Here is a 27,106-nt window from a genome sequence, read left to right as displayed (position 1 = left end):
GTACTTGGAATTGGAACAGTGCTTGGGCTACCACTGATGACGTTTATCGAGAACGCAAGTACACGAGAACGCACGAGAACGTGAATTGAGAAACGGCCAGAGAGAGGAAGGGTTCTTGACTTGAAAACCAACCTGGGCTGGGGGAGGTTGCACACCTGTTGCTCATTGACCAATCAGTGGTCAGCAGGTTAACGGACGCTCACTCTGATCCACAGTGTCGTTGGTTGGGCATATTGCATTGGGAATCGAACCCAGAACCTCTGAGACACTATGGGGGAGAGAGCGAGAGAGGGGGACGGGGGGAGAGTGGGAGGGAGTGAGAGAGATAGAGAGAGGAGTGAGTGGGTGAGTGAGTGAGAAGGAAGAGGAAGGGAGGGAGAGGGAGACAGAGGGGGAGAGAGAAAGAGAGAGGGGGGGAGAGAGAGATGGGGAGACGGGGGGAGGAGGGGGAGAGGGAGACAGAAAGAGAGAGAGTGTGTCCGTCTGTCTGTGGTTTCTTTCTACAACGGACACAGAGACACTGAGGCACCGCCCCCTAACCAAAACCCAGGGAGGAGGTCCCAGAATAATATCAGAACAACATTATTATTATTAAGGCACTTATGTAACATTATTTAGTAATAAAAGGAGAATGATGATGGGCTGAACACACGAGAACATTCAGTTGATCCACTGAGTTTTTTATTAAAATTATGCTTCATTCACAAACACAACAGAAAAATAGTCCCTTACATGTACACAATAAACACAAGGACTGAAACAATAGAAGCTGCAGACTTTACTAATCATAAACAGGTGTGCACATATCTTTAATAACTGAACATGTTCTGCTGCCATTTGGTTCCCAACAGAACACCAGGAATCAATACTCAGTTTAAAGTCTTTTACAACACAGACCTCCTGGTTATTATGAATGAAATATAAAATCTGCTTTAAATCAGGTTCCTTGTTAGGACAAAGATAATGATATCATAGTCCTTAAGAACAAAACTGTTGCCTGAAAGTGTACAAAAATTGCAGAATAAAAAACATTTCAAATTAAAAATTCAATTTTAATAAAACCTGACCTAACCCCCTTGTTTGTGTGTGTGTGTGTGTGTGTGTGTGTGTGTGTGTGTCTCTGTGTATGTGTGTGTGTGTGTGTGTGTGTGTGTACGTGTGTTTGTCTCTGTGTATGTGTGTGTGTGTGCGCATGTTTGTGTGTGTGCGCATGTTAATGCATCTTAAAAGTGGAGAGGGAGGCGAGAGAGATAGAGAGAGAGAGAGAGAGAGAGAATAACTGCCACAGAGACTGAGTCATCCGTGTTTGTGTGTGTGTGTTTGTCTGTGTGTGTGTGTGTGTGTGTGTGTATGTTTGTATGTATGTGTATGTGTGTGTGTCTGTGCGCCCCCCCCGCCCCCGTTTTTTCTTTCTACAACCAACACAGAGACACTGATGCCTCCCACCCCCCTAACCCAAACCCAGGGAGGAGGTCCTCCTGGGTGAAGGTGGACGTGAAGGTGTGGATGTGTGTCAGTGTGTCTGAGGACCCTCCTACACCTGGGGACACTCTGTAGAAGGACAGAGTGCCAGCAGGCCGGTCCAGATACACTCCTACTCTGGTAGAGACAGCAGAGGGGAGATGTATGGCTGTCTCTATACCGTTGTACCAGGCAATGTAACCACCATCATGACAAACAAGACTCCAGGACTTGTTGTTCCCTCCAAGCGCGCCGTCATACCCTCCTCTCTTTGTGATTCCTCTGTATGTCACTCCTATATAAACACCTCCTTTCCTCTCTACCTCCCAGTAACAGCGGCCAGTCAGAGCCTCTCTACACAACACCTGGGGATAGACGTCAAATCTCTCTGGGTGATCCAGATACAACTGGTCCTCTTCAACCCGCGTCACCTGTCTGTTGTCCTCAGACAGAGAGAGTCGTCTGTAGGCAGTGTTTGGGTCCAGTGTGAGTTCACAGGCATCTGACGGGGGAACAAGACATGATATTATTCATAATTCCCGAGATATTCCAGAAAAAAATAAAAATTCAAAAAACGCTGATTCATGCTTCATCTTCTTCAACCACTTAAGACATCATAACTTGATCAAAATGACCATCATTAATGTTTACCATCGTTCAAACAATTAAACAAATCTACACATTTGTATCTTCGATAATATGTGATATGTAATATGTAAGTTTGCACATCTGAGTTATAGTTTGTTTTGTTTTTGAGAACGAGTATGTGGTTTGAGGCTAGGTTCAATTAGACAACATACATGGCTGGTTGTCTGCTTCCAGCAGAAGCTGAACATAAATGGACTTAAAAACACCTCTTTCATGTTATGACATCCACTAAAACTAGGGAACTTTTCACAGATTTCACGGTTCGGTTCATATCACGGTTTTGGGTTTGCTATGTTTTGGGTAAAGCAGGGACACAAGTGACTATAAAATAAAGTACACACATAAACATATAGACACACACACACACGTATATATACACACACACATACATTCATAAATATATATAAACACACCTCAACAACAATGTTATGAATATATCAACAACAATGTTATGAATATATCAACAACAACGTTATGAATACATCAACAAGCATCTCTTGGATCCAGAACTTACCAAAGACAAGCAGCTCAGCGGTGTGATTGGCCGTGCCGCCATGCAGAAGACTGTGTTCACGCCATACTTCACACCTCTGACAAAGAGGACACTGCTCTCCACCCAGGCCTCTGATTTGTCGTCTGTGCCATTCCTCTCCAGGGGCCTGCCATTGTGGAGCCATTCGACGGTGGGCTCCGGCGTGCTGCCGGCATTGCAGGTGAAGCGGGCCGTTTAGCCCACGGGCAATCGCTGAGTAGAGGAGTGTACATCTATGATGCTGGGGGCCTCCTCATCCTCCGTGGGCATCACTGCACCAGAAGAAACCAGGGGGGTATTCCATCAACCAAGCTAAACGCAAAGCCAGGCTTATTTTGCTTAGCCTGGCTTCTTTCAGCTAGAGTTGCGTTCCATGAACGTCACTTAAGGGAATTTCCGCTAAGTAACCATGGCAATTTATCCGACCAAACTAACCTGGTCGGGAGCAGGTTAACTGTCAGGCTAACTTGAGCGGTGTTTCAGAGAAATCCATCTGTCAGCAACAATTGTACCATCAGAAGGTTCTGCCAAACCTAGTCCTCACAATTTTGTCATAAATGTAGATATATGAAGTACAAACAGCGTATATTTTCACTAAGGGTCTAAGATGAAATGATGCAAATGAAATAATTCAATGAATTGCTATCTATTGTTATTGTGGCTATTTTTTCAACACATTTTTACACTAATCTATGTATTATCGCATAATCAGTAATCAGCGGCTGGGTGAATGGTCTAGCACTTGCCCTGTGATACGCACAACCCGAGTTCGCGTCCAGACTTGCGTAGCATTCTTGGCGTTGGCTTCATTTTGTAATTCCCTTTATTAATTTTATTAATTCCCTAATGAAGAATATTCAAAGAAATGGAAAATAAATGGCATGAAAAGTTATTTGATTTCTCTAGTAATCCTTCCTATATTACTATTACATGCGTGGGGTTAGAACCCCGGACGACCGGGTGCAAGTCCGACACGTTAACTCAAGACTATCTCCCTGCTTTTAAATCCATGGTCAATATTAAATTAAAATATGTTACGCTTAATACTACTTATGCATTCAACAGATCGCTGATTTTTGTGCCAGGCAGCCTCCCTGTTTCTATTAATGGTTACGGTGTTCCCTTTTTGAGTTATTATATGCGTGTACTCCTCATAGACCTCCACAAGCAGCTTCTGTTCGCCGCTGGAAAAGATCCCGCTCTGTCTTTTTCGGACATTTGATCCATGATTCGACATTCACGGTTGTGGGCTGGTTATATATCTCGTGAACACGCGTAATCCAGGATAACGTGAGCCTGGTTTGAACTAACCTGAGCAAGGCGAGGCTGAACTGTGTTGATGGAACGGCTTTAGCCTCAAGTGGAAGTTGGCGCTAGTTCTAACCAGGCTTAATCAACTAATCGCCGCTTTCGTTAGCGACTTTGAGGGAATACCCCCCAGGAGGAGAGGAGTGAATGTTTATGACACGTATCTAGAGATGCACCATCAAACAGTCCTTCACTCTCTCCTAATACCTGTCCACCAGAGGGCGACCAATAAGATTCAGACCCAGTTTTTATACGTAAACATAAGTATAAATATGTACACATACATTAACATGCGTACACATACGTAAACATACGTATACATATGTACACATACAAAAACATACGTACACATACGTATAAATATGTAAAGATACATAAACATGCGTACACATAAGTAAACATACGTATAAATATGTACACATACAAAAACATACGTACACATACGTATAAATATTAGGGGTGTAACGATACGCGTATTCAAACCTAAATATTTCGGTACGGGTCTAACGGTTTGATGCACGTTTCATTTCGGTACGTACCGGAAAAAAAAGATTTTAGAATTAAGTTTTTATTGATTATCACACTCTCTTAGTGTCTTGTCTTGTCCTGATGTTTTGTGTTGAGGACCACAATGGAAATAAGTCCTGGACTTTATTGTGTTTTTATCCTCAATTGTATTTGATGTCTTTTCATTTGTGTAAGGCATTTGTTTGATACAATTTAATGAATCAAATCAAAATCTAATTGTTTAATAAAATAATAAAAACTGCTGTACCGAAAAGCATACCGAACCATGAATTAAAGACAGAGGTACGTACCGGACCATGACTTTAGTGTATTGTTACACCCCTAATAAATATGTACACATACATAAACATACATACACATGCATGCATAAACAAACACACACATGCATAAACAAACACACAACATACAACATGTATCTAGAGATGCATCATCAAACACTCCCTTCACTGTCTCCTAATACCTGTCCACTAGAAGGCGACCCAAAAGATTCTGACCCAGTTTTCTCACCTGCCTTTTCATGACACTCAGAGATAAACGAGTCGGGGCGAGCTTGTGGAGGAGCAGGGCAGGTCATTGCCATAAGTGACCTAGGCGGTCGCCTAGGGCGGCAAATGTGTTGGGGGCTCCCTCTAGTGGTGCCCTTAATTAATTAAATTATAATAAACAAGCGAAATAAAACATGTTTATTAAACATGATCATCCTAGGTCGCCCCCTCAGCCACACGTTTACTTATTAGATTTAATTGATGATTTTTTTAAATCGTTTTCCAATAAGTGTGTGGGGTTGGGGGGCGGGGCAAGTTAGGCTGCATAATCGTCAAGCTTGACATACATAATATTGATTCTCAAAATTAAGAGCTCTAAAGCCTCTGGTGCGCAGGGATGAAAATGCAAAAAATAAGAAAAGAAAGCCCAGAATAGAGGTAATTGACCTCAGCCATTATAGTGTCAAACTAAATAGTATTGTGCATCACCTAATATTGCTGCCACTCAGCTATCACTAACTGGCGACTGTTAACCTACTTTGCTAGCTTGCTACGTATTACTAGCTAACATAACTTCACTGATAACTCTGTTAATATGTGTCTTCAGTGACGTTTATTATAGTAATATCAATTAACAGGGCAACGCTCTGCTCACTATGGGAATGGGGGGGGGGGGGGGGGGCTCAAAACTCAATCTCACCTAGGGCTACCAAAGGGCTAGAATCAGCCCTGTGGAGGAGAACGCAAAACCAGCTCAAATTGAAGCTAGTGCAAGCAAATGCAGAAAAATAAGCTACGTAGGTGCTAGAGATGTGCAGACAAACTAAGAGTATATTGTTTCATATTTTAAACTGTGTTTAATATATGCAGGTGATTTGCAGTTCATTAAAATGAACTTCTTAGTATCAGCTATTTCTTGTATGCCATCCTAATTATCTCTGACAAGTTTTGTATTGCATATCCTTTAAGGATTATAGCCTGTCCTACAAGGTCCTACCTATTTTTTTCTGAATATCTTGTTGTAGAACCCTGACCCTACCCTGCGTAGTAGACCACAATAGAAACCTGACCTTGTGTGAAGACCACGATCAAAATCGGTCCATCTTTGCCTTACGTAGAACTGTAAACCAAAACAAAACAAAAAAAATATATATTATTGTTACTATTATTATTAATAATACTATTATTATAATATATTATTAATACTATTATTATTAATAATAATTATATATATTATATTATTATTATTAATAATAATAATACTAGTTACTAATAATAATAGTTACTATTATTATTATTAATAATAATAGTAACTATTATTATTAGTAACTAGTATTATAATAATACTAGTTACTAATAATAATAGTTACTATTATTATTATTAATAATAATAGTAACTATTATTATTAGTAACTAGTATTATTATTATTATTAATAATACGATTATTAATACTATTATTATTACTAATACTACTACTTATTATTATTATTAATAATAATAATAATAATAATAATAATATTGATAATAATATTTTAATTTTTACTTCTATTATTATTTTAATTTTATTCAGGATGATATGATTTAGACTCACTGAACTGCAGGGAGATTAGGAGAATACTCAGCAATCCGAACATCAGAAAGACAATTTTGCAGGACTTTAGAGCTGTTTAGGAATAGGACAGACACACACACACACACACACACACACATTCATACTGTATGGCTATCATTCCCAGTCCAGACAGTCTCCCTACGGTCTGCAGAATCCCTCCCCGTCTTGAAGAAACATCTGAAGACCTCTACTGAGAACAGCTCAGTAAGTGATGACTGGTACTGTGGCTGTGTACCGTGTTGAGTTTAGAACACACTTAAGCACAACAAGTACTGGTCTCTTGCATTCTTGTTATTATTCCCTGATTATTTACATGTAAGCACACATAGTTATACAGTAACACATTCATACACAGGCAGTAATACAGTAATACATAAACATAATACATGAAAATATTTATTTTACATTATTTATTTATTTAAATGCTCAAAAAAGGGCACCTACCAAATCTTCTCTGGCTGGTCTCCCTCTGGTTCAAAGACGTGTCCTCAGGTTCCTTAGTTAGTCCAGGGTCCGGTTCAGAGATGGTGTCCATGGTTCCTCTCTGACAGCTTCCACTGCTTCTGCTCTCAGGATTCAGCTCCGCTATATCAGCTGGAGAAACCACGTCACATGTTTTAGTTCTGACCAATCATCAGCTGGCAAGCTGAACCATCAGTGTCAGGAAATGTTTTTCTTCTAATTACCATCATTTCACAAACACTCAAGGATGCAAACACACACACAACATTATTTTTCATATCATCTGAAGATACAACATATATATCATAAAGATACAAAATATATTGTAAAAAGATCCAACAAAATTTATATAAAGATACAACATAAATCATATAAAGATACAACATATATCATATATAGATACAACAAGATGTATCACAAAGATAAACATACAGAGGTAGAATACAGCAGGTAGCATAGTGGACATATCAGGGAGTGGTCAAGCTGTATACTAGAAGGTAGTGGACATGTCTAGGAGTGGTCAAGCTGTACACTAGAAGGTAGTGTATTGGACACGTAATGGTGATGAAAATGGAGGTGGTCCTTGTCTTTCCAAAACTCCATCATCATCCTCAAAAGTTTGTTTATTTAGTTAAACACACAGACACACACACACAAGCTGAATGTCAGCTTGTGTGTGTGTGTGTTTAACTAAATGTTATGGAAAGCAGGACGAGCGAACCCAAACGCAGGACACAGGAAGGCGGAGACAGGGTGAAAGGTAGTGGAATTTATTGAACCAAGGGGTAGTCAGGCAGGCGAGAGTTCGTTAACGGGCAGGCGATCAGGCAGGGGAGGGTCCAGCGACAGGCGGGTGGTCAGGCAAGCGAGGGTCCAGTAACAGGCAGGTAAACAGGCAGGCAAGGGTTCGGCGGCAGGCGGGTGGTCAGGCAGGCAACGGCAGACAGAACGGAAAACTGGAGGACAGGGAAAAGGTTTACGAGGAAGTCAGAGGAACTTAACTAGACTCAGATAATGCTGGTAGGACCGATACGAACTTGGTAGTTGTATACGACGAACTGGCGCTGGCTGATTGAAGATCACCGGCTGAAGTAGGGAATGGAGATTGCAGATTGCAGACAGGTGTGTTGGGAGAATGAGGACCAGTGGCCACTAGATGAGGGTGTTGGACCGTGTAGCTGGACGTGGCGTAACACTAAATAAACAAACTGTTGAGGATCTTGTCTTGTATGCACTTTAGACTTTATACAAGGCTTTATTTATTCAGGTTTTACTTGCCTTGCTTAAAATGATGTGCTTTGTGAATATATTCTCATTTGTTTTGTTTTATGTTTATAGCATTCTGAGGTTTATTTCTTAATTACTTCACCCGTCACAGCAGCAACCAGTAAAATAATGTTCATGTCATGTTTTTAGAGCAACATGTAGGTTATTGAATGTGGTTCAGTGCCTGTCGTTGCTGTAATCCTATTAACAGCATTTATTTGTTTATCTATTTTACAGCAGTTAGCTGCCAACTCTAGTTGCCAGCTAACTGCTGTGAAATAGATAAACTAATAAATGCTGTCAATTACATCACACCGATATGTATTGGTGATAATATCGTCTGGCTATTTAGTTTGAAAGGTGTAGTACAGACACACTGATTGTCTAAGTATAAGTGATTGCCATTAAGTCACATCTTTATGTGGGGTATAGGGATTTGTTTTATTTGATTATACATGACTCAAAGTCTGTTTTAAATCAGTTAAATTAATACGTTGATAAGTTGATTTCAATCACAAAGTACCTCACTGCTCTACATTTGATATAATTGTAAGGTTTAAGATAGATTTTTCTTCTTGCCACCTATTTGAATGCCATTCAAATAGGTGAGTGAATAAGGTGAATAAGTGCACGTGCACACACACACACACACACACACACACACACACACACACACACACACACACACACACACACACACACACACACACACACACACACGTGATACTGAAAATGGCAAATTAATGTAGATGTTAGTTATTCATTAACTCATCTTACAACTGGGCTCAATGGTCAGTGATATTAGTTAATCATTAACTTGCGGTTATGGGGTCATTGAAAAGCAAAGGCCTTTAGTAAAGACTGGAACCACAGAGAGGAGACATAATGTGAATAACAAAGAGGGAAAGTTTGTGTTAAAGTTCAACCTTAAAGCTTCTCCACACGGAGCAGCTGCTGGAGCACAAGTTGAATCGGACTTTAAAGCGCCGCCCAGTGGACAAAGATGGGACTAGCGATGATAGGACCAGAAAACCAAACACACTTCTACACACACTGATGGAGTCTCCACTGTTGTGTGTGTAGTGATATCCTGCCTCCACACACTGATGAAGAGGTGAATGGAGACTCCACTGTTGTGTGTTGTGACGTGTTGGAGGAAACGTCTCCAGAGGTCAGAGCTTATTGTCCCCCAAGCCACAAGTGAGTTGAGGAAGAGTCAGCGGGAGGGACTGAAGACTGGGCCCACATCAGGGGGCAGGACCCCTTAGAGACCTGGGACTGAAGACTGGGCCCACGTCAGGGGGCAGGACCCCTTAGAGACCTGGGACTGAAGACTGGGCCCACGTCAGGGGGCAGGACCCCTTAGAGACCTGCTGGGACTGAAGACTGGGCCCACTCGTTGACCAATTGCTCGTTGACCAATCAGTGGTCAACAGGTTGAATGGGCTCTATGCACGCAACACTTCCGCATTGGTCTCAGAATGCTTCTACAAATCCGGTTCCGGTGTTACACTGAATTCTGCGACCCACCGAAAAGTGTGACCCAAGGGGGCGCTGTTGAACATTTTCTGAACCATGCACGAGTTTGAAGCGTAGACAGGCATGAAGTCGTTAGTCGTTGATTAGCATTTCACAGACCCATACTATGGATCAACGTGCTATTTCGGTATCCGGTAAAAAAAAACGGATGACGATACAAATGTTACGTTTTAAGCTTGTGCACGTTTCCGCACATGAACGACTTCATGCCTGTCGACGCTTCAGACTCGTGCATGTTTATAAAAAAATAACAGCGCCTCCTTGGGTCACACTTTGCGATGGGTCGCAGAAATCGGTGTAACAGCGGAACCAGATTTGTAAAAGCATTCTGAGACCAATGCGGAAGTGCTGCGTGCACAAACCCAGCCACTTAAACACACACACACACACACACACACACACGTACTTACATAGACACACACATACTTACATAGACACACACACACACACACACACACACACACACGTATGTTCTTACATAGACGCACACACTGTTGAGGGCTGTCACTGTGGCGGCTACTTCTTCCATATAGCCGACCACTCCGTCGCGGTCCCCGTGGCATAGACCCTACTTGTCTACCCCAAGCACCCCAAGCACCACCACCCCGAGGAAGCCGGGCCCTAGGTGGGTTCAAATCACCCATCACCGTCGTGAAGCTTCTCAGCGCACAACCCCGCCCTATTCCCCCGATAGGCTTCGGGACCTGAGTCACGCCTGTCCGCCCCGCGTCGGAGGCCCTCGGTCTAGTCTAGCTCTGTTGTGTCGAGACCCCCAGTCCTACAGGTGCGCTCCTCTCAGTCGGTCCCTCTAGGATATATTCTAATTTTACACTGGCACGCTTCGATCAACTCCACCGGGGGTGACAAGCCGCCCCGGCACCTCTCCGCACCACGAACGGATCGAGTGAACCCAACCTCTTAAACTATCGGACCGCTCCCCGCATCAACAAGACTGCAACACAACAACACCAACCCTTTTTATTTGTATCATGCGCACCTGTAGACGACCGGGAGAACGGGTCCTCGCGATGGAGGGGGGGGGGAGACCCCTCCTGGGTCACCCTCCAAAGCACAGAGTCCGAAACGGGGGTTGTAATTGCCTACTACAACACGTAGTCATGTAGTTTTATTCCAATTAATCCAATTTGTTTTATGCTTTTTATAAGAAAAGTAAAAAAAGTAATACAAAGTAACAATAAAAAAGTAAAAAAGTAAAGCTGTTCTCTCACTGACTGGCTGTCCCTAGAGTCTATCTATCTCCTACATGTGACAGGCAAGGGTAAGAACAAGAACAAGTGCAAGTGCAAGAACAAGAGGCCTTGCCGCGATGTTGCGTGGTCGATTTATAACTTTTCCTATTCTTCTTCTCGAACATTCTAGTTCTAGCTGGTTCAAAACGGTACATGCAAACAGGTGACATTTGTTGCTACAGAGGTCAAACTGAAGTCAAACCACATCCTGCCTCGTATGTCTGGCTCTAGGTAGGGGGCCCCTTTGCAAAAGGTGAGCATGTTGCAAGAGGGGGCCTGCTGCACAGTAGTTTGTCTAACACAACACAAAAGTTTCCATCAGACAGTATATTTCTATCAGACAGACAATATAATGGTTATATAGGTCCTTTAGCTAAAGCATGAATACATGGTTGGCGTGAATACATGATGTGATGGCATATATTGCCTAAAGAAATGCACCTTTGAAATTGAATGCAAAATGATAGGAAGCAATGTCCATATAAGTGCGCACAACTGGACTGCAAGGGTAATAAGTAATGTCCATATGAGGACTGATGGGCTGGAGAGCAGAGTGCGTTCTCAGGTGCCTCCTGGGGGGCACCACAGTGTGTGCGCGTGCGTGTGTCTCTACGCGTGTGTGTGTGTGTGCAAGTGCGTGTGTGTGTGCGTGTGTGTGTTTGTCTCTGTGTGCGTGTGTGTGTGTGTGTGTTACGCCCCTCTACACCCCCACTGGCCTTGCAGTGGCAGTGCAGTGGTCTTTGGGTGGTGTGCTCAATCCAGTGAATGGTGCACACCTGCCAAGGTGTGTTTAAAAGCCTTCAGCCTCAGAAGGGGGCTTGCTTTCTTATGACAACATGTGGCACTCGTTTTGGCTGCCTCTCCTCTCATTAGGCCTGGTCCTGCATGCTCCAGGATGGGTCTGTGGCCGCGTACAGGGGCATGTTCTCGTGAACCCGATAAAAGGGGCCTGGCCTCCGGGAACGTGGCGGGAGATTTTGATTTTGCGTTTTTGCTCCGCGATTGTCGGGATCGTTTTTGGATGCACGCTTTTCACGCAATTAAAACAAGAACCGTGGATTGTCCCACGCTGCCTCCTGCCCCGCTTCTTTGTTACGTTGACAGTGTGTGTGTGCGCGTGTGTGTGTGTGTCTCTGTGTGCGTGCGTATGTGCGTGCATGCGTGCATGTGTATGGATGTGTGTGTGTGTGCCCCCCCCCCCGTGTGTTTTGTTTCTACAACTGACACAGAGACACTGATCCCCCTACGTAAAACCCAGGGAGGAGTTCCTCCTGGGTGAAGGTGGACCTGAAGGTGTGGATGTGTGTCAGTGTGTCTGAGGACCCTCCTACACCTGGGGACACTCTGTAGAAGGACAGAGTGCCAGCAGGCCGGTCCAGATACACTCCTACTCTGGTAGAGCCAGTAGGGGGGAGACGTATGTCTCTGTCTACCGTTGTACCAGGCAGAGTAACCATCATCATGACAAAGAAGACTCCAGGACTTGTTGTTCCCTCCAATCTGGCTGTCTTCACCCTGTCCTCTCCTTGTGATTCCTCTGTATGTCACTCCTATCTCAACACCTCCTTTCCTCGCTACCTCCCAGTAACAGCGGTCAATCAGAGCCTCTCTACACAACACCTGGGGCCAGGAGTCAAATCTCTCTGGGTGATCCGGATACGTCCTCTCCAACCCCCGTCACCTTTCTGTTGTCCTCAGACAGAGAGAGTCGTCTGTGGGCTGTGTTTGGGTCCAGTGTGAGTTCACAGGCATCTGACGGGAGAACAAGAAATGATATTATTCATAATTCCCGAGATATTCCAGGTTATTTGCCCAAAATTCCCCCATTCACACTGGGTGAAAAGTGGGATTACCGTCCCCTTGCACGTCAGGAAATTCCCGCAAACCAGACCAATTTCCGGCAGCAAACGACAATTTCCACGTCGCGTCACTTCACGTTTTCGACAGACACATATCGTCAGATACGGATTCTCTCGCAGAGGCGTTAATGGCCCCGATTAGCATATGAATAGCAGCGAAACCGCGCTAGCCAGACAGATTTTCCTGGGCCCTTTCTTTGCCCTGCCTAAAATTCCTCCCCAGGATTGGATGATAAGCCTACTTTTTAAACAGGAAACTCATTCGTGATTGGTTGACATGTCACTCTAGGTCAGCCTAGGTCATTGTACATTTAAACCACACCCCCAACCCACATAAATGTAACCAGCCCGCTCCTCCTATATCCAATAATATTAATTTTATTAATATTAAAATTAAAATCCCTAGGGGAAATTCAGGGTCCAAGTAGCTTAGAGACAGATACATCATACATAACATAACATACACATACAACAAACAAGCAGGATTGCAGAAAGGAAGTTTCTGGAATACAATCAACAAATAAGAATAACAATACTACACACTAGACAATAAGGATTAAGAAACTAAGAGAAAGATACTGAGTAACAGACAACAGACAAACAAGTTCCACATTAATGTGCTGAGGCAGTATGATAGGGTGACAGGGCAGGGACTAACCCTGTGGTACATGAGAGATCTGGTATGATTTGGTGAGGTGCAAATAAGTAAGGCAAGACAGTTCAATTTTAAGTCAGTAGACCAGCATTAAATACTAAAAACTAAAAATGGGTAGCAGCACAGAGATGTATTGTAAACCAGTGTGTGTGTGTGTTAAGGTGCAAAAGGTAAGGCAAGACAGTGCAAGTATGAGTTAGGAGACCAGCATTTGATATTAAATATGGGCTAACTAGAGTAGTTATGTTTACCCATTAGGGGAGGCCTGTGGCAGCGTAGCGATGGATTGAAGATATCGACAATAGATAAATAAATATGGCCAATAAAGTGCACAATGTACAACCATTACATTGCACCATCATTGTTTTTTCTACCCTGAATGAGTATTTCTCAGGTGCATTAATAGTTGTGTTTTGTCCATACGCATTGCATCGTGCAGTACTGATTGTCTTTATTTTATTGTTTTACAGCTGCTGGAAGCAAGACAAGCAAGAGTGTTTTAGCTGAGGATGAGAGAGACCTTTGGGAGAGCGCCACCATAGATATGTCGGAAGAGGAAGATGGCATCGTTGGCGGGGTGTCGGGATGGATAGTACGGACTCCGTCCTACCGCAGCAAGGAGCTCACCGAGCTCTGTGCAAAATTGCAGTTTTTTTACCTCACTAATTACAATGTCTACTGGCTATGTTAGCCCTCATGCAATGCCTCTCCCTCCCTCCAACAGCCTGGACTAAATTCACTTTAAACTCTAGTATTGCATGTTATTGACTGTTATTTTTTCTAATGATAACAAGCAGTTACATAGTGCCCCCTCCCTCATCTCCCTGTGGTTGGTGCCTGCCCTGAAGCCAAGGTGCGCTCACTGTAGGCTTCTGTCTTGGCCACCGATGCGGTGCAGTTGGGAGGAGCCGAGGATATCGACGCAGAGCAGGCTGAAGGGCACCGATGGGGGCGTGCAAAAAGCTACATTTTTGGTTTAAATCATGAGGCATAACAAGGGGTTCACTCTGTCCATGTGTAACTCCATGTATAGGTACAACAAGAACATTTAGTGGAGACACTTTCTGTTTTCCATTCATCACACGTCACTATAACTCACAGAGATCTCCCATGATCCTTTGTGCAATGCCTTGACGTGTCTCACACTAAGTCAATTGGCTTTCTCTACATAGGCGTCAGGTGGGGTCACACAGAACAACTATCAATGTCCCCATCCGGTCATCAGTATACTTAGTACCATACCTAATAGTCTATACAAATGATGTTTGCAAATATCCAACCTCATTCCAATTTCCCTGTTAAATTGGTGCAGCTGCAAGTAAAGTTTCCATTTTTTCCATCAGTCGACCAGAGGAGATAATCTTACAGATGTAACAGATGGGTATCGTCATTTTAAGATCATTGAATGTGGAAATGTTACTTATTATATCTTTCACCTCTATATATCCACTGTTTATAACCTGTGTAATACCTACACTTCTAACCAGCTAAAATAAGCAATATATCAAACGTATTTTAGAAAGCCGAAGTAGATTATAGCTACTCACTACTCACACTACTGCTACTAGTCCTTGAAATGCTGGCAAACTGCATCTTGTTGTGTTGTTACTGGCACTCCTTTTGAATTAGCGACTATTCGGAGCATTGTAAATCTTTGTAAATTAAAAGTGTATTTTTCTCACATGAGGAGGAGTAGCTCTGCAAGTCAATGAAGGCAGATAACAGGAAGACAACTCTCACCCAGCAAACACCCCTTGTGGACACACAATTCTGAATGTTGAATCAAACAACTCGTCTGAATCTGGATAAGAAATGCCAATTTTAAAGATTTTTTATTTTATTTTGCACTTTATAAAAGACATGAATACAGAGAAGAGACACAAAAATAGGAGATCAGTGCAGGAAGAGACAGAAAGCCCAAATATATCTTGGCATATCTATTTAATGGTATCACTGACAACACATAGTCTAGGGTTGTGCTTTGCCACTGCTGGTATTTTGATAATTTAATGAACAGACTTTAGATTTGTTGAGACGTCAATGAGTTGTTTTAATTATATAATGTTATAGCTATATATAATAGCTAAGGCATTGTCTTTCTCTGTCTGCCTCTGTTTGCAGTTTGATATGTAAAGATATTCAATGGGAGAGAAATACATGGTGGTATTTATTCCGCTGTGTATTCATTATATTTTGGTAATATCATTTAAAATTAGAATTGTTCCTCCTCATCCTTCTACTCCTCCACATCCTGCTCCTCCTCCTCCTTTTAGTCCTCCTTCCTCTTCTTAATCATGCTCCTCCTTATCCTTCTCCTCCTACCCTTGCTCTTCTTCCTCCCCCTTGTCCTCCTGCTCCTCTTCCTCCTCCTTCTCCTCCTGCTCCTCCCCCTCCTCACATGATAGCGCTTTAAACATGCCCCTCATTGGAAAAAGCAACAATTTCTACAATCAAGGACTCAGCAGGGAAGCCCATCAACTCACCACAAGAAATAAATAATATTTTCCGGAATTTCTACTCAAAACTATACTCATCTGAAAAAGAACCAAGACAGGAGGACATTGACTTATTTTTTCAAAATATCAACCTTCCCAGACTCAATACGGAACAAATCAATATGCTTAACTCACCAATTACAGAAAAAGAACTCTCCTCCGCCCTCAATTTTATGCCAAACAACAAAGCACCAGGCCCCGATGGCTTCCCTGCTGAGTTCTACAAACACTTCTGGCCCTCATTAGCCCCATTATTCATCAGAGCAATAATTGAAATAAAACAAAACTCAAGATTCCCAGTACACATGAACACAGCTCTAATCTCACTCCTCCCTAAACCAAATAAAGATCATACCTTGCCGTCAAACTACCGCCCCATTTCACTGATCAATGTAGATATGAAAATTATCAGTAAAGCTCTCGCTCACAGAATCGAAAAAGTTACTCCATACATAATACACCCAGATCAGACAGGTTTCATTAAAGGTAGACACGCATCAAATAACACCCGTAGATTGTTCAATCTAATTCACTACTCATCGTTACAACAACAAGACACCATCATAACCACCTTAGATGCAGAAAAAGCTTTTGACAGGGTAAACTGGACATTTCTATTCAATACACTACAGCGGTTTGGCTTTGGGGAACCATTTATTAACTGGATCAAGATTTTGTACACTTCACCTTCAGCCACCGTCATCACTAATGGTCTAATATCACAAAGCTTCACACTACACAGGGGGACTAGGCAAGGATGCCCACTCTCTCCCTCTTTATTCACCATTTTCATTGAGCCTCTAGCAATAGCCATTCGTCAGAATCCCCATATTAAAGGAATACAAACACCCAAAACACATCATAAGATTAGCTTGTATGCGGACGACATTTTACTTTTTTTTCAATCTCCAAAATCATCTCTCCAGGAAACAATAAAACTCATTGAATCATTCTCTAAAATCTCTGATTACTCAATAAACTGGAATAAATCATCCATCCTCCCTTTACACAACACCAGGTGGGATGCGGCAGTCCAGGTATCACAAATTCCGTTATGCACAGGTCACACCACATATCTAGGCATTAACATCTCCCCCAGGCTGTCAGAGCTGAATGGACTCAATTTCACCCCACTACTCAAAACAATAGATGACGACCTCCACCGCTGGATGAATCTACCTTTATCCATCCTGGGCAGAATAGGACTCGTTAAAATGACAACTCTTCCTAAAATAAATTACCTCCTTTCAATGATTCCAACTCACCCGACTCTGACTTGGTTCAACTCTCTAAATTCAATAATCACCAAATTCTACTGGAAAAATAAAACCCCAAGGATAAAATTGACCACACTCCAAAAACCCAAATTACAAGGTGGATTAGATGCACCACACTTCTATTTTTACTCTCTGGCAAATCAACTGCAGTATATATACAAATGGACACACCCCAGTCACTCAGATCATACCTGGCTAGACATAGAACAGACACTTTGTAAAGACATTCAGATCTCAGATATTCCATTTCTCAGCCAATCAATAAAACGTCACCCATGTTTCAATGCGTTAACAATAGCTTCAGCTCTGACAGCCTGGTGGAAATTTCATAAAATCACTAACTCCACTCTTTCACCTTCAAACTTCACCCCAATTTGGAACAATCCGGATCTAACCAGCAACAAAAAAACACTTAACTTCCGCACATGGGCAGAAAAGGGCATCACACACTTTAAACACATCTTTCACAACAGCACCCTGGTTTCATTCCCCTACTTAGTCCAGGAGCACGGCATCGGGAGTAATCATTTTCTGGAATACTTACAACTCAAATCATCCGTTCAATCCAAAATCAACATCAGAACCACAAACCTCTCCCTCTCTCCTGAAATCTCACAATTAGCTAACATTCACTCTCCCAAGAGACTCCTCTCCCAAATATATAAAATAATATCACACTCTGACAATAGCATAGTCTTACCATCAAACAAATGGGAACAAGACCTCTCTATTACTCCCGATGCCGACTTCTGGACCCAAATCTGTAAGAACATTTATCTCATGACTAAAAACGCTAACCTGCAACTCATACAATATAAAATACTCCATAGAAGCCATTACACTGGACAAAAAATGTTTAAAATGGGATTCACATCTGAAACATGCGCACACTGCACCCAAAACTGTCCTGACACCTACATTCACGCCACCTGGCACTGCACCCCAATCAAGCACTTTTGGAAAGAAGTCATTGGATCTCTATCTGACTTAATGGACTGCCGCATCCCCCTATCCCCGTCACTCTGCCTTTTAGGAGACACAACAACACTCACAATAGATAAAACCAACCATAGACTGCTCCTTACATCTCTAACTATCGCCAAGAAAACTATCCTCATAAACTGGAAATCAAGAAACACCATACACCTAACTCACTGGAAAAATTTACTCATAGACCACATTTCACTGGAATACTCACCTTCCCCTTCCAACAGCACAACAGAACCTCTAGCCACCTGGCCTAAACTCATCGATTTATTAACCTCTTAAGTTTCTTGTTTTTTCCTGTCTGAGAGCCAACCACCAACTATCAACCATCCATATCATTATCATTACACTTTCCTCATAGAAATCAGACAAGCATACATGAATACATTCACAAGCACACTCTTTCTTTATTGGTTTGTTCATCTATTCATTTATTTTGTACTGTATCTGCCCTTTTTTTGTTGTCTGTGTGTGTGCGTGTGGGAAAATAAAAAAAAATAAACATGCCCCTCATTGAGGTTCTTACAGTGATAGAGCTTTAAACACGCCCCTCATTATGGTCCTTAGTGATAGAGCTTTAAACATGCCCCCCATTAAGGTTCTCAGTGATAGAGCTTTAAACACGCCCCTCATTAAGGTCCTTACAGTGATAGAGCTTTAAACACGCCCTCATTAAGGTCCTTACAGTGATAGAGCTTTAAACATGCCCCTCATTAAGGTCCTTAGTGATAGAGCTTTAAACACGCCCTCATTAAGGTCCTTACAGTGATAGAGTTTTAAACACGCCCTCATTAAGGTCCTTACAGTGATAGAGCCCGCAGATCCCTGTTTACTTTGCAGGCCAGGTTATTCACATTTTGTCTTTACTAAAGGCCTTAGCTGTTTCAATGAGCACACACCAGCACGTTGATATCTTAGTGTGATGACATTTTTTTAAAACAACATTTTAAGGTACAACAAAAAAATAGAGTCTTGCTATACTTATACATACATATGTATACACATATATATATATATATATATATATATATATATAATGTATATAGATTTATTATGAATTTATAATAATAATAAGTATTTCAAACCTTATTTATTTGAAACAGCACCCACTGAACATGCTCATTTGAAGAGAGATTTCACCTGATCCTTTGTGCTACGCGTTGACGTGTCTCACCCAAAGTCAATTATAGCCACCGATGGTCTCACTGACCATCTGGTGGGGTCAGACATTTAAATGAGCAATGTCACTGTCTGGTATCAGTGTACTTTGGACCATACCTAATAGTCTATACAAATAATGTTTGCAAATATTCACCGTCGTTCAATCTTCCCTGTTCAATGGGTGCAGTTGCAAGTAATGTTTCCATTTTATCCATCTGCATACTTTGTCTTGTGCTTTGGTTGTACTTCCTACCTAGAACCAAACGGGTTTGAAAAATAAATGGTATACTTATAATAACATATAATTTGAAAATCCTAATTCTGAATTCTAAAATCGTACTCATTACTTACTTATAATGAATATATGGAGGAAGAAATACCAACATGTATGTATTTCTCTCCCATTTAATATTTGCAGCCTTTTAAACTTCAGAGGAAAGTACAGAGGCTGACAGAGAAAGACAAGGCAGTAGCTGGTTATTAAAACAACTTTTTGACATCTCAACACATCAAAGGGAAGTCTGTTTATTGTAATATCAGCATGATAATAGTGCCAGCAGTGGCAAACCATAACCCTAGACAATGTGTTTTAAGTGGTTCCATTAAAGGGATACACCGAGAAATCTGCATTTAGTGTGAGTCTAGAAGGGCTGTTCGCTGGGTGAGCATTGGTTCTCTGTTAGCCGCCTTCATTGACTTGCAGAGGTTCAGCTCCTCCTGTGAGAAAAATACACTTTTAATTTACAAAGATTTACAATATTCAGAATAGTCGCTAATTAAAATGGAGTGCCAGTAACAACAGAACAAGAAGCGGTTTGCAAGCATTTCAATGACTAGTAGCAGTAGTGTAAGTAGTGAGTAGCTACAAGCAACTTCGGCTTTCTAAATTACGTTTGATATATTGCTTATTTTAGCTGGTAAGATGGTTAAGTGTAGGTATTAGGTTAGAGGTTAAAAACAGCGGCTATATAGAGGTGAAAGGTATAATTAGTAAGATTTCCACATTCAATAATCTTAAAACGACAACACCTATTTTGTATATCTGTAAGAATATCTCCTCTTGTTGATAAATAGAATACCAAAACACAATCTGCATAGTGTTTTGGTGGATGCTTTTACTCAAAGCGACTTATAATACTGTTGGTGCCTACATTTGTATAATAGGTAGTGGGAGACAAACCCCTAACCATGGCAGTGCTAATGTCAGTGTAAATGCCAGGGTTTGGAACACGAGGGTACTGCAGGTAGTACGCTTACCACTGGTGGAACACGAGGGTACTTCAGGTGGTACGTGGGATTTTCTTTCATGAAATAGACAAATGTACAATAATACAAAAAAAGAGTAAGTTAATATTAAATTAATTATAAATGTTCATTTAAAAAGTATTATGGTTTGTTATTATTAAAACAAAAGTATTTCTTTGAGTTCCTTTGAGCAGTCTCTTTTTTGCATTGGAAGGTTTTGCATTGATATTTTGTGCTACTTTGTGTTTGCTGGATAAACACAAAGGCAGCATAAGAGGTAGACTTATAGTGCTGAGAGTAGAACTCCCTCAACACCACTATCATTTGCTTCCCTAGAGCCTGCTGCACCCTCCATGAGCATTCAGGAGATGGGAAGGAACATCACTCTGGTGGGGACGCGGCTGTGCTGGTCAGATGCCCTGCTCTACTGCAGAGACTTTCACTGGGACCTGCTTAGCCTCAGGTACCCAGAAGACCAGGAGATGATTGATGAGCTGGTGGCTCGCGCCCCCTTCCCACTAACCAGCCACCTCTGGGTCGGCCTGCCCACCCAGGGGGTACTGGCCCACCCAGGCAAGGTCTGGCCAGTGGGGTACTGGCCAGAGGGGTACTGGCCAGACCTTAGTGTCTATCAGGCAATCAAGTCCTTATGATCATCTGGTTGTCCATCATTTGGTCTTATGAAATACCATGAAAATAACAAAAGCTGAATATTTAGTCACATTATTCTTCCTTCAAACCAGCTAACTCTTTTATCTCTTGGTAGGTCCCTCTTAGGAAGCGCCTGGTTTTGGATGTCCGGGGAGCCGATGGACTTCACCCAATGGGACGAAAGCTCACACCATTCCAGCCCCTGTGGGGGCGTGTCCAGTGTGGAACCTTCCACATGGAGGCAACGCTCTTGTGAAGAACATCTTAACTTCATCTGTTTCACAGGTCGGTGTCCAGCCTATAGAGCCATTAACAGGTCCTTATCAAGCCAATTATTATTATTTTTTTAGGAAACTTTTTAACATTTACAATCAGCTTGAAACAATAGAGAAAGAAGTTTGATCTTCCTGTTTGGGAAAATAAAAGTAAAATAGTACGCTCAGTCTAGGAGTGTGAATGAGGGAAATCAGCTGTAGGTATTTCACGCCACTTTCATTAACCTTTTTATATATTTATATTTCCGCAGGTCAGGCAGAAGGAGTGAAGAAGTTGCACTTCTATACTTCCACAAGAGAGAATCAAATTTGCTGCACCTAACTTGGCCTCACTGGGGGAAGCTTCTGAATGCTGTAGCTCAGAGTGTCTGTGGTTGCTGGCTGGTTCTGCATTTTATCATTATGGGCATTGTGTCAGGCCACATTTTGTGCTAGCATAGCATAAAGGATATGTACTTCAGTATATAATCAATGAACTTATTTATGAAAAGAGGTAGTTGTGTCATGCATCTATCCTTTGATTCAAAATGTAGAGATTGTGAGTTGAAGATGGTATCAAAAGACTAGATAAAGTATCTGTTGGCTTTTATCTCTCTGTCTGGCTTGGCTGGTTTGAAAAGTATACACAAAAGTACTATCATCATGCCTCATTGTCTGCAAACTACAATAAACCGGCTTCAAACATTAACACATGTGTCTACATGTCATTACAATAACAGTTAAAGTGATGCTTGGAATAAAGTGACACTACGGGAACTATGGGATCTGGATATGTGTTTGGGTAGTGGGATTGTGTTGGTCATAAGATTAATTTAGTCTCTTGACGTCAGGGTTCAGAGGATAGCCTAGCATCATAGAGCCAGAGTCTAGCATCATGGAGATGATATATGGTGGTGGTGGTAGAGTGCCCGGGTCAGGTAGTGATAAGGGGAGTCGGAGATCCAATGTACAGGTGGACATTTTGACAGGCGCTATGACCCTGGGGAAGCCGTGGTCCTCAGGGTCCTAGCACCTGTCAAGTGTGAAGACCAGATGACCCCGTATTCCAGGGACAGTCCCTGTTTTAAAAATAGGATTTTAAAGATTTATGAATATATTGAAAGGTTGTGTTCTTTTCAGCTGTATGTTTTAGGACCCCATCTTAAGTGTTATTCATGTTTTCTTAACTGTTTGTGGTAAAATGAGCCCCAGCAGGGATAATAAAGATTTTTCTACTCTGCCCATGCCCAGGTAGGCCGTAGTAGTAGTAGTAGTAGTAGCAGACCCATTATTAGTGAACGACACCTGTGGCAAACAGTGTTTGTTTATAATTAATTGTATTTTAAAATACTGGCATGGACAATATAGAATGATGAAGGCCAGGAGGATAGACCCGCTTGGTTCCTGTAGCTGTCAATCAAACTGCTCTAACCCAATTACTGCCACGGCCATTAAATCCTTGAAAAATCTCTGATGTGCTAAAAAAGCTGTTTTTAAAAGCATTTTATCATATTAAATAGCATATTTTCTTTGTCAATCTTTGATGGATGGCCAAAATTAACGTCCAATTTGAATTCATGAACACATTTGCCTGTTTGGATTTTGATGACCAGGGACTTTAGGATTCATGTGGAATTGTTTTGAATTTTGAGGAGCCAATCCCAGTATTGTTTTATTTAGTGTGAGCCTACTCTATATTTGAGAGAATCACTTGTATGAGAGTGACATTAAAAGACCTTCAAGGTGTTTTAAAACTACTGTACGAAGGATTCATGATTTTCAGGTCAGCCAATTGCAATGACATCATCTAACCAGCAGATGGTGCTATAATGCACTTTTCACCTGTGTTTCAAAACTGACCTTATATCAAATCAATTGGTTTGATCATTTCAAGAGATTTAAACAATAAATGTAGGCCTAAAGCCACATTCATGTGTGGTTATATACACAGCATATACACAGCATTGATGACATTATCAAACTGTAGGTCTGGAACCAAACATGTTCATATATTTAGCCAGCCCTTTGGACTGCTGTGTTGCAGCAGAATAGACCATTGGTGATGAACTTTTAAAGGGTAAGACGTTTAAAGATTTGTGTGTGTGTGCGTGTGTGATACCTGCCTATAAGGCTGTAACAAGTAGAATCTAACCCAAAAATATTTGAATCTTTTTAATTGAAGAGAAATTAAGGAAGAAAATAACCCTGCTATTATAAAAAACATAACCCATTATTTGTATTATTATTAGTTTATTTGTCAGAGACAATGCAGCGCACATTATTACTAACACAGTTATCACATTCAATGCCATAACAATGTGTGTAGATGTGTTGCATAGAAGGTTTCTAGCCAGCTGGCCAATTTGCAACCCCAGTCCCAGGTCAGGCCTTTCTAAAGAAGATAATCCAAATATAATTCTTAAAAGAACTACATAGTGTGAGTTACAGTCATGTAGCAGATATCAAAATCAACATTTCACAGATTCATGTCAACATTACATGAGCAGTGCACTGTTTGCATGTGTGCATAAACTTAAAGACATAAAGAACATCACAGAACAGCACATCACATAACAACACAAACCGCAAACACCCAGCCGCTCGCACCCGCTCACCTACACCCACCCCGACAGTGAGGGGCCCGGGCCACTACCCAGACCCCCACAGTGAGGGGCCTGGGCCCCTACCCAGACCCTGCCCCGCTCACCTACACCCACCCCCACAGCGAGGGACCTGGGCCGCTACGTGTTTAGCTCCCATACCCAGACCCCGCCCCGCGGGCTGAGCCCTGGCAGCCATGGCGACCAGCCAGGCATCTGGCAGACAACACATTACAACAAGGACAACAGAGTGTGTACATGTGTGTGCATCTGCTCCTGCGTTTATGGTCCTGACTCAGTGGTTACATGTTTAGTTTTCTTTCAGCCAGTATTTCACCTTTCTATTAAATGTTTTCAGTTTTTCAGTTTGTGTTTTTATTTCCGTTGGTAAATCATTCCAAAAATGGGTCCCTATCACTGAAAAACAAACAACACCTTGAAGGTCCTTTCATGTCGCTCTCATACTGAACTAGTATACTCTCCTGAAGTGATAGTCTCAAATATAGAGTAGGCCTACACTACATAACACAATACTGGGATTGGCTCCTCAAAATTCCAAACAATATCACATGAATCCTTTAAGTCCCTGGTCATCCAAATCCAAACAGGCAAATGTGTTGAATTAATTCAAAGTTGACTTTGAAATTAGTAGTCTTTTTGAAGATTGCAAGATAATCCCTTCAGAATAGGCTCAAAGCTTAGTTTTTCATCCACAATTAGATTGAAAAATACTGTAATGATAGCTTATAGATTATAATATTGCTTATTATAGACTATTGTCTGTTAATGGTATAAAGTCCATAGATAGACCCCTTGATTAGCGGAGCCGCATCACAGCCCATTAGATAAACTAAAGACTAATCGCCCACTGTCTATAAATGAATATTCATGAGCAAGCTAGAACCTTTAAATTCTATTCATATATATAAAAAATCCTATTTTTAAAAGGGGGACTGTCCCTGGAAAACGGCCGTCTGGTCTTCAGTTGGCCGGTTGTATTGGCCTCCTACTCGAGCTGACCGTGATAACTCCAACTTGACAGGCGCTAGGACCCTGAGGACCACGGCTTCCCCAGGGTCCTAGCGCCTGTCAAGTTGTCTGCCTGCCCATTGGCTCCCCGACTTCCCTTATCACTACCTGAACCTGGCACTCCACCACCTATCATCTCCATGACACTCTGGCTCTATGATGCGAGGCTATCCTCTGAACCCTGAGGTCAAGAGACTAAATAAGGCGCTTGCGGGTAAAAATGACAAAATATTTTATCAGAAGTGCCTTTCGTTTAGACAGTGACAGCGTTTTTGGGGCTTAAAAACGCAAAAATCTGAAACCACCCTCCAGAGTGGAAAACTTGAATACGCCGTAGCCAAGACGCAAAACTCTGCTCAGATCTGCTCACGTTGCATACGTATTTACATCACATACATGCACCAGTACAGGGAAATAAACAAACATGTTGGATTATTTCCATGTGTCTGACCTTCAAGCTGCTCTGGCAGCTCTAATAAACCTACAGGAGTCTTTCCATGAAATGTCCAGGATATGTACAGATAGTATTACTGAACAGAGGGATCTGTAATGAGCTCAGACATGGCGGTGTTGTGTGATAGTGTATCACAGCACCACCTAGCCGCCTGGCATGCATACCCAATCGAATTCCACACACTTTTGCGTCACAATATGCACGCAGATTTCCTCCCGAAAACGCTTGTCTAAACGCGGAATAAAAAGTGAAGACGCGACGCCACTTTTGCGTCTTCTGTTCAGACCGTCATCATGTAAACGTGGCCTAAGTCTTATGACTGACATGGTCCCACTACCCAAACACATATCCAGATCCCATAGTTCCCGTAGTGTGACTTTATTCCAAACATCACTTTAACTGTTGTTGTAATGACACATAGACACGTGTTGATGTTGAGAGCCAGTTTATTGTAGACAATGAGACATGAAGACAGTGCTCCATGTTGCCATGTAGGAGATCTCCCTGAGTGTGTGTGGTGATGGCTGGCTGAACCTGTGTACATTGATTACTCAATGTGCACCCTAACCCTAACCACAGGTGTGCAGCCTCACCCAGCCCCAGAGTCCAATCAGTGTGACTCGGGTCAGGTGAGGCTGCTTCAACCAGCCATCGACCACACCCACTCAACACACCCCAACATAATCTCCAGGCTTGAAGTAATGTATACTTTACCCCCACTAACAACCACTAACCCACACTCCATAAAAGAAAATATACAAGCTGGACTCTGACCAGGGTTACCGTACCCAACAAAAACAAGGGATTGTTTACTTTACCATGCCTAAAATAAATATTAAAAAAACCATTGTCCCCACACCAGCCCAGTGTGACCTCTAAGCGACCTCCCCCCTCCATCCTGGAGACCAGAGGCCTGGGCTGCTGCCTTGACTGGCCATGTGTTGCAGGGCTGTCTGGATGGGCTAACTACAGCGGGGCAAATTATGTCATTTATTTATACAGTCAAATTAGTCTTTGGGTCAGTGATAATAGGATCACACTAGGAAACAAACATTAGCTATGTTACATTTATATGCAAAAGAAAAAAAAAGATCTGGAAAAAGAGTTAACATTATTAAAACACACACATCCCTGTATACAACCTAATCAATTAGAGTTTAAGATAAAACCCTACCGTTTCGATACAATTTCTGAGTCAGCTAAGTCAGACAGAGAGCTAAAGGCCAACAGATACTTTATCTAGTCTTTTAATACCATCTTTAACCTACAATCTCCACATTTCAAAAAATGTATGACTAACCTATATCTGCTCATAAATAAGTTGATTGATTAGATACTAAAGTAAAT

General features: G+C 41.9%; 2 protein-coding genes across 2 annotated transcripts in view; both read right to left on the bottom strand.

Moving 5' to 3' along the window:
• LOC311338053 (uncharacterized protein) overlaps positions 1–7,142 on the bottom strand; it is a 156,948-nt gene extending 149,806 nt beyond the window's left edge. The window contains exon 1 of the mRNA XM_084488967.1: positions 7,020–7,142. Within this exon, the coding sequence (XP_084345093.1) occupies positions 7,020–7,110 (91 nt within the window). The 5' untranslated portion in view covers positions 7,111–7,142. The remainder of the gene's footprint in view (positions 1–7,019) is intronic.
• LOC311338059 (stonustoxin subunit beta-like) lies at positions 1,170–3,006 on the bottom strand. Its single transcript, XM_084488973.1, has 2 exons — positions 2,624–3,006; positions 1,170–1,963 (listed from the first exon to the last, which is right to left on the bottom strand). The coding sequence occupies exons 1-2, from the start codon at positions 2,784–2,786 to the stop codon at positions 1,413–1,415; spliced, it is 714 nt and encodes a 237-aa protein (XP_084345099.1). The 5' UTR covers positions 2,787–3,006; the 3' UTR covers positions 1,170–1,412.
• Positions 7,143–27,106: the final 19,964 nt, after the last annotated feature.

This window comes from Micromesistius poutassou, assembly GCF_964030765.1.
Source record: "Micromesistius poutassou genome assembly, contig: SUPER_1_unloc_1, whole genome shotgun sequence".
NCBI lineage: Eukaryota > Metazoa > Chordata > Actinopteri > Gadiformes > Gadidae > Micromesistius > Micromesistius poutassou.
The sequence above is the reverse complement of the archived record's forward strand: the minus strand, read 5'-3'. Positions and strand labels throughout refer to the sequence as shown.

What these genes read in the sequence shown, in the direction of transcription:
- LOC311338059 (XM_084488973.1), bottom strand. Translation starts at nt 2,786, where the DNA reads ATGGCTCCACAATGGCAGGCCCCTGGAGAGGAATGGCACAGACGACAA. An exon ending in CGCTGAGCTGCTTGTCTTTG is followed by an intron (nt 1,964 to 2,623) that starts GTAAGTTCTGGA and finishes TTCCCCCGTCAG; the next exon opens with ATGCCTGTGAACTCACACTG.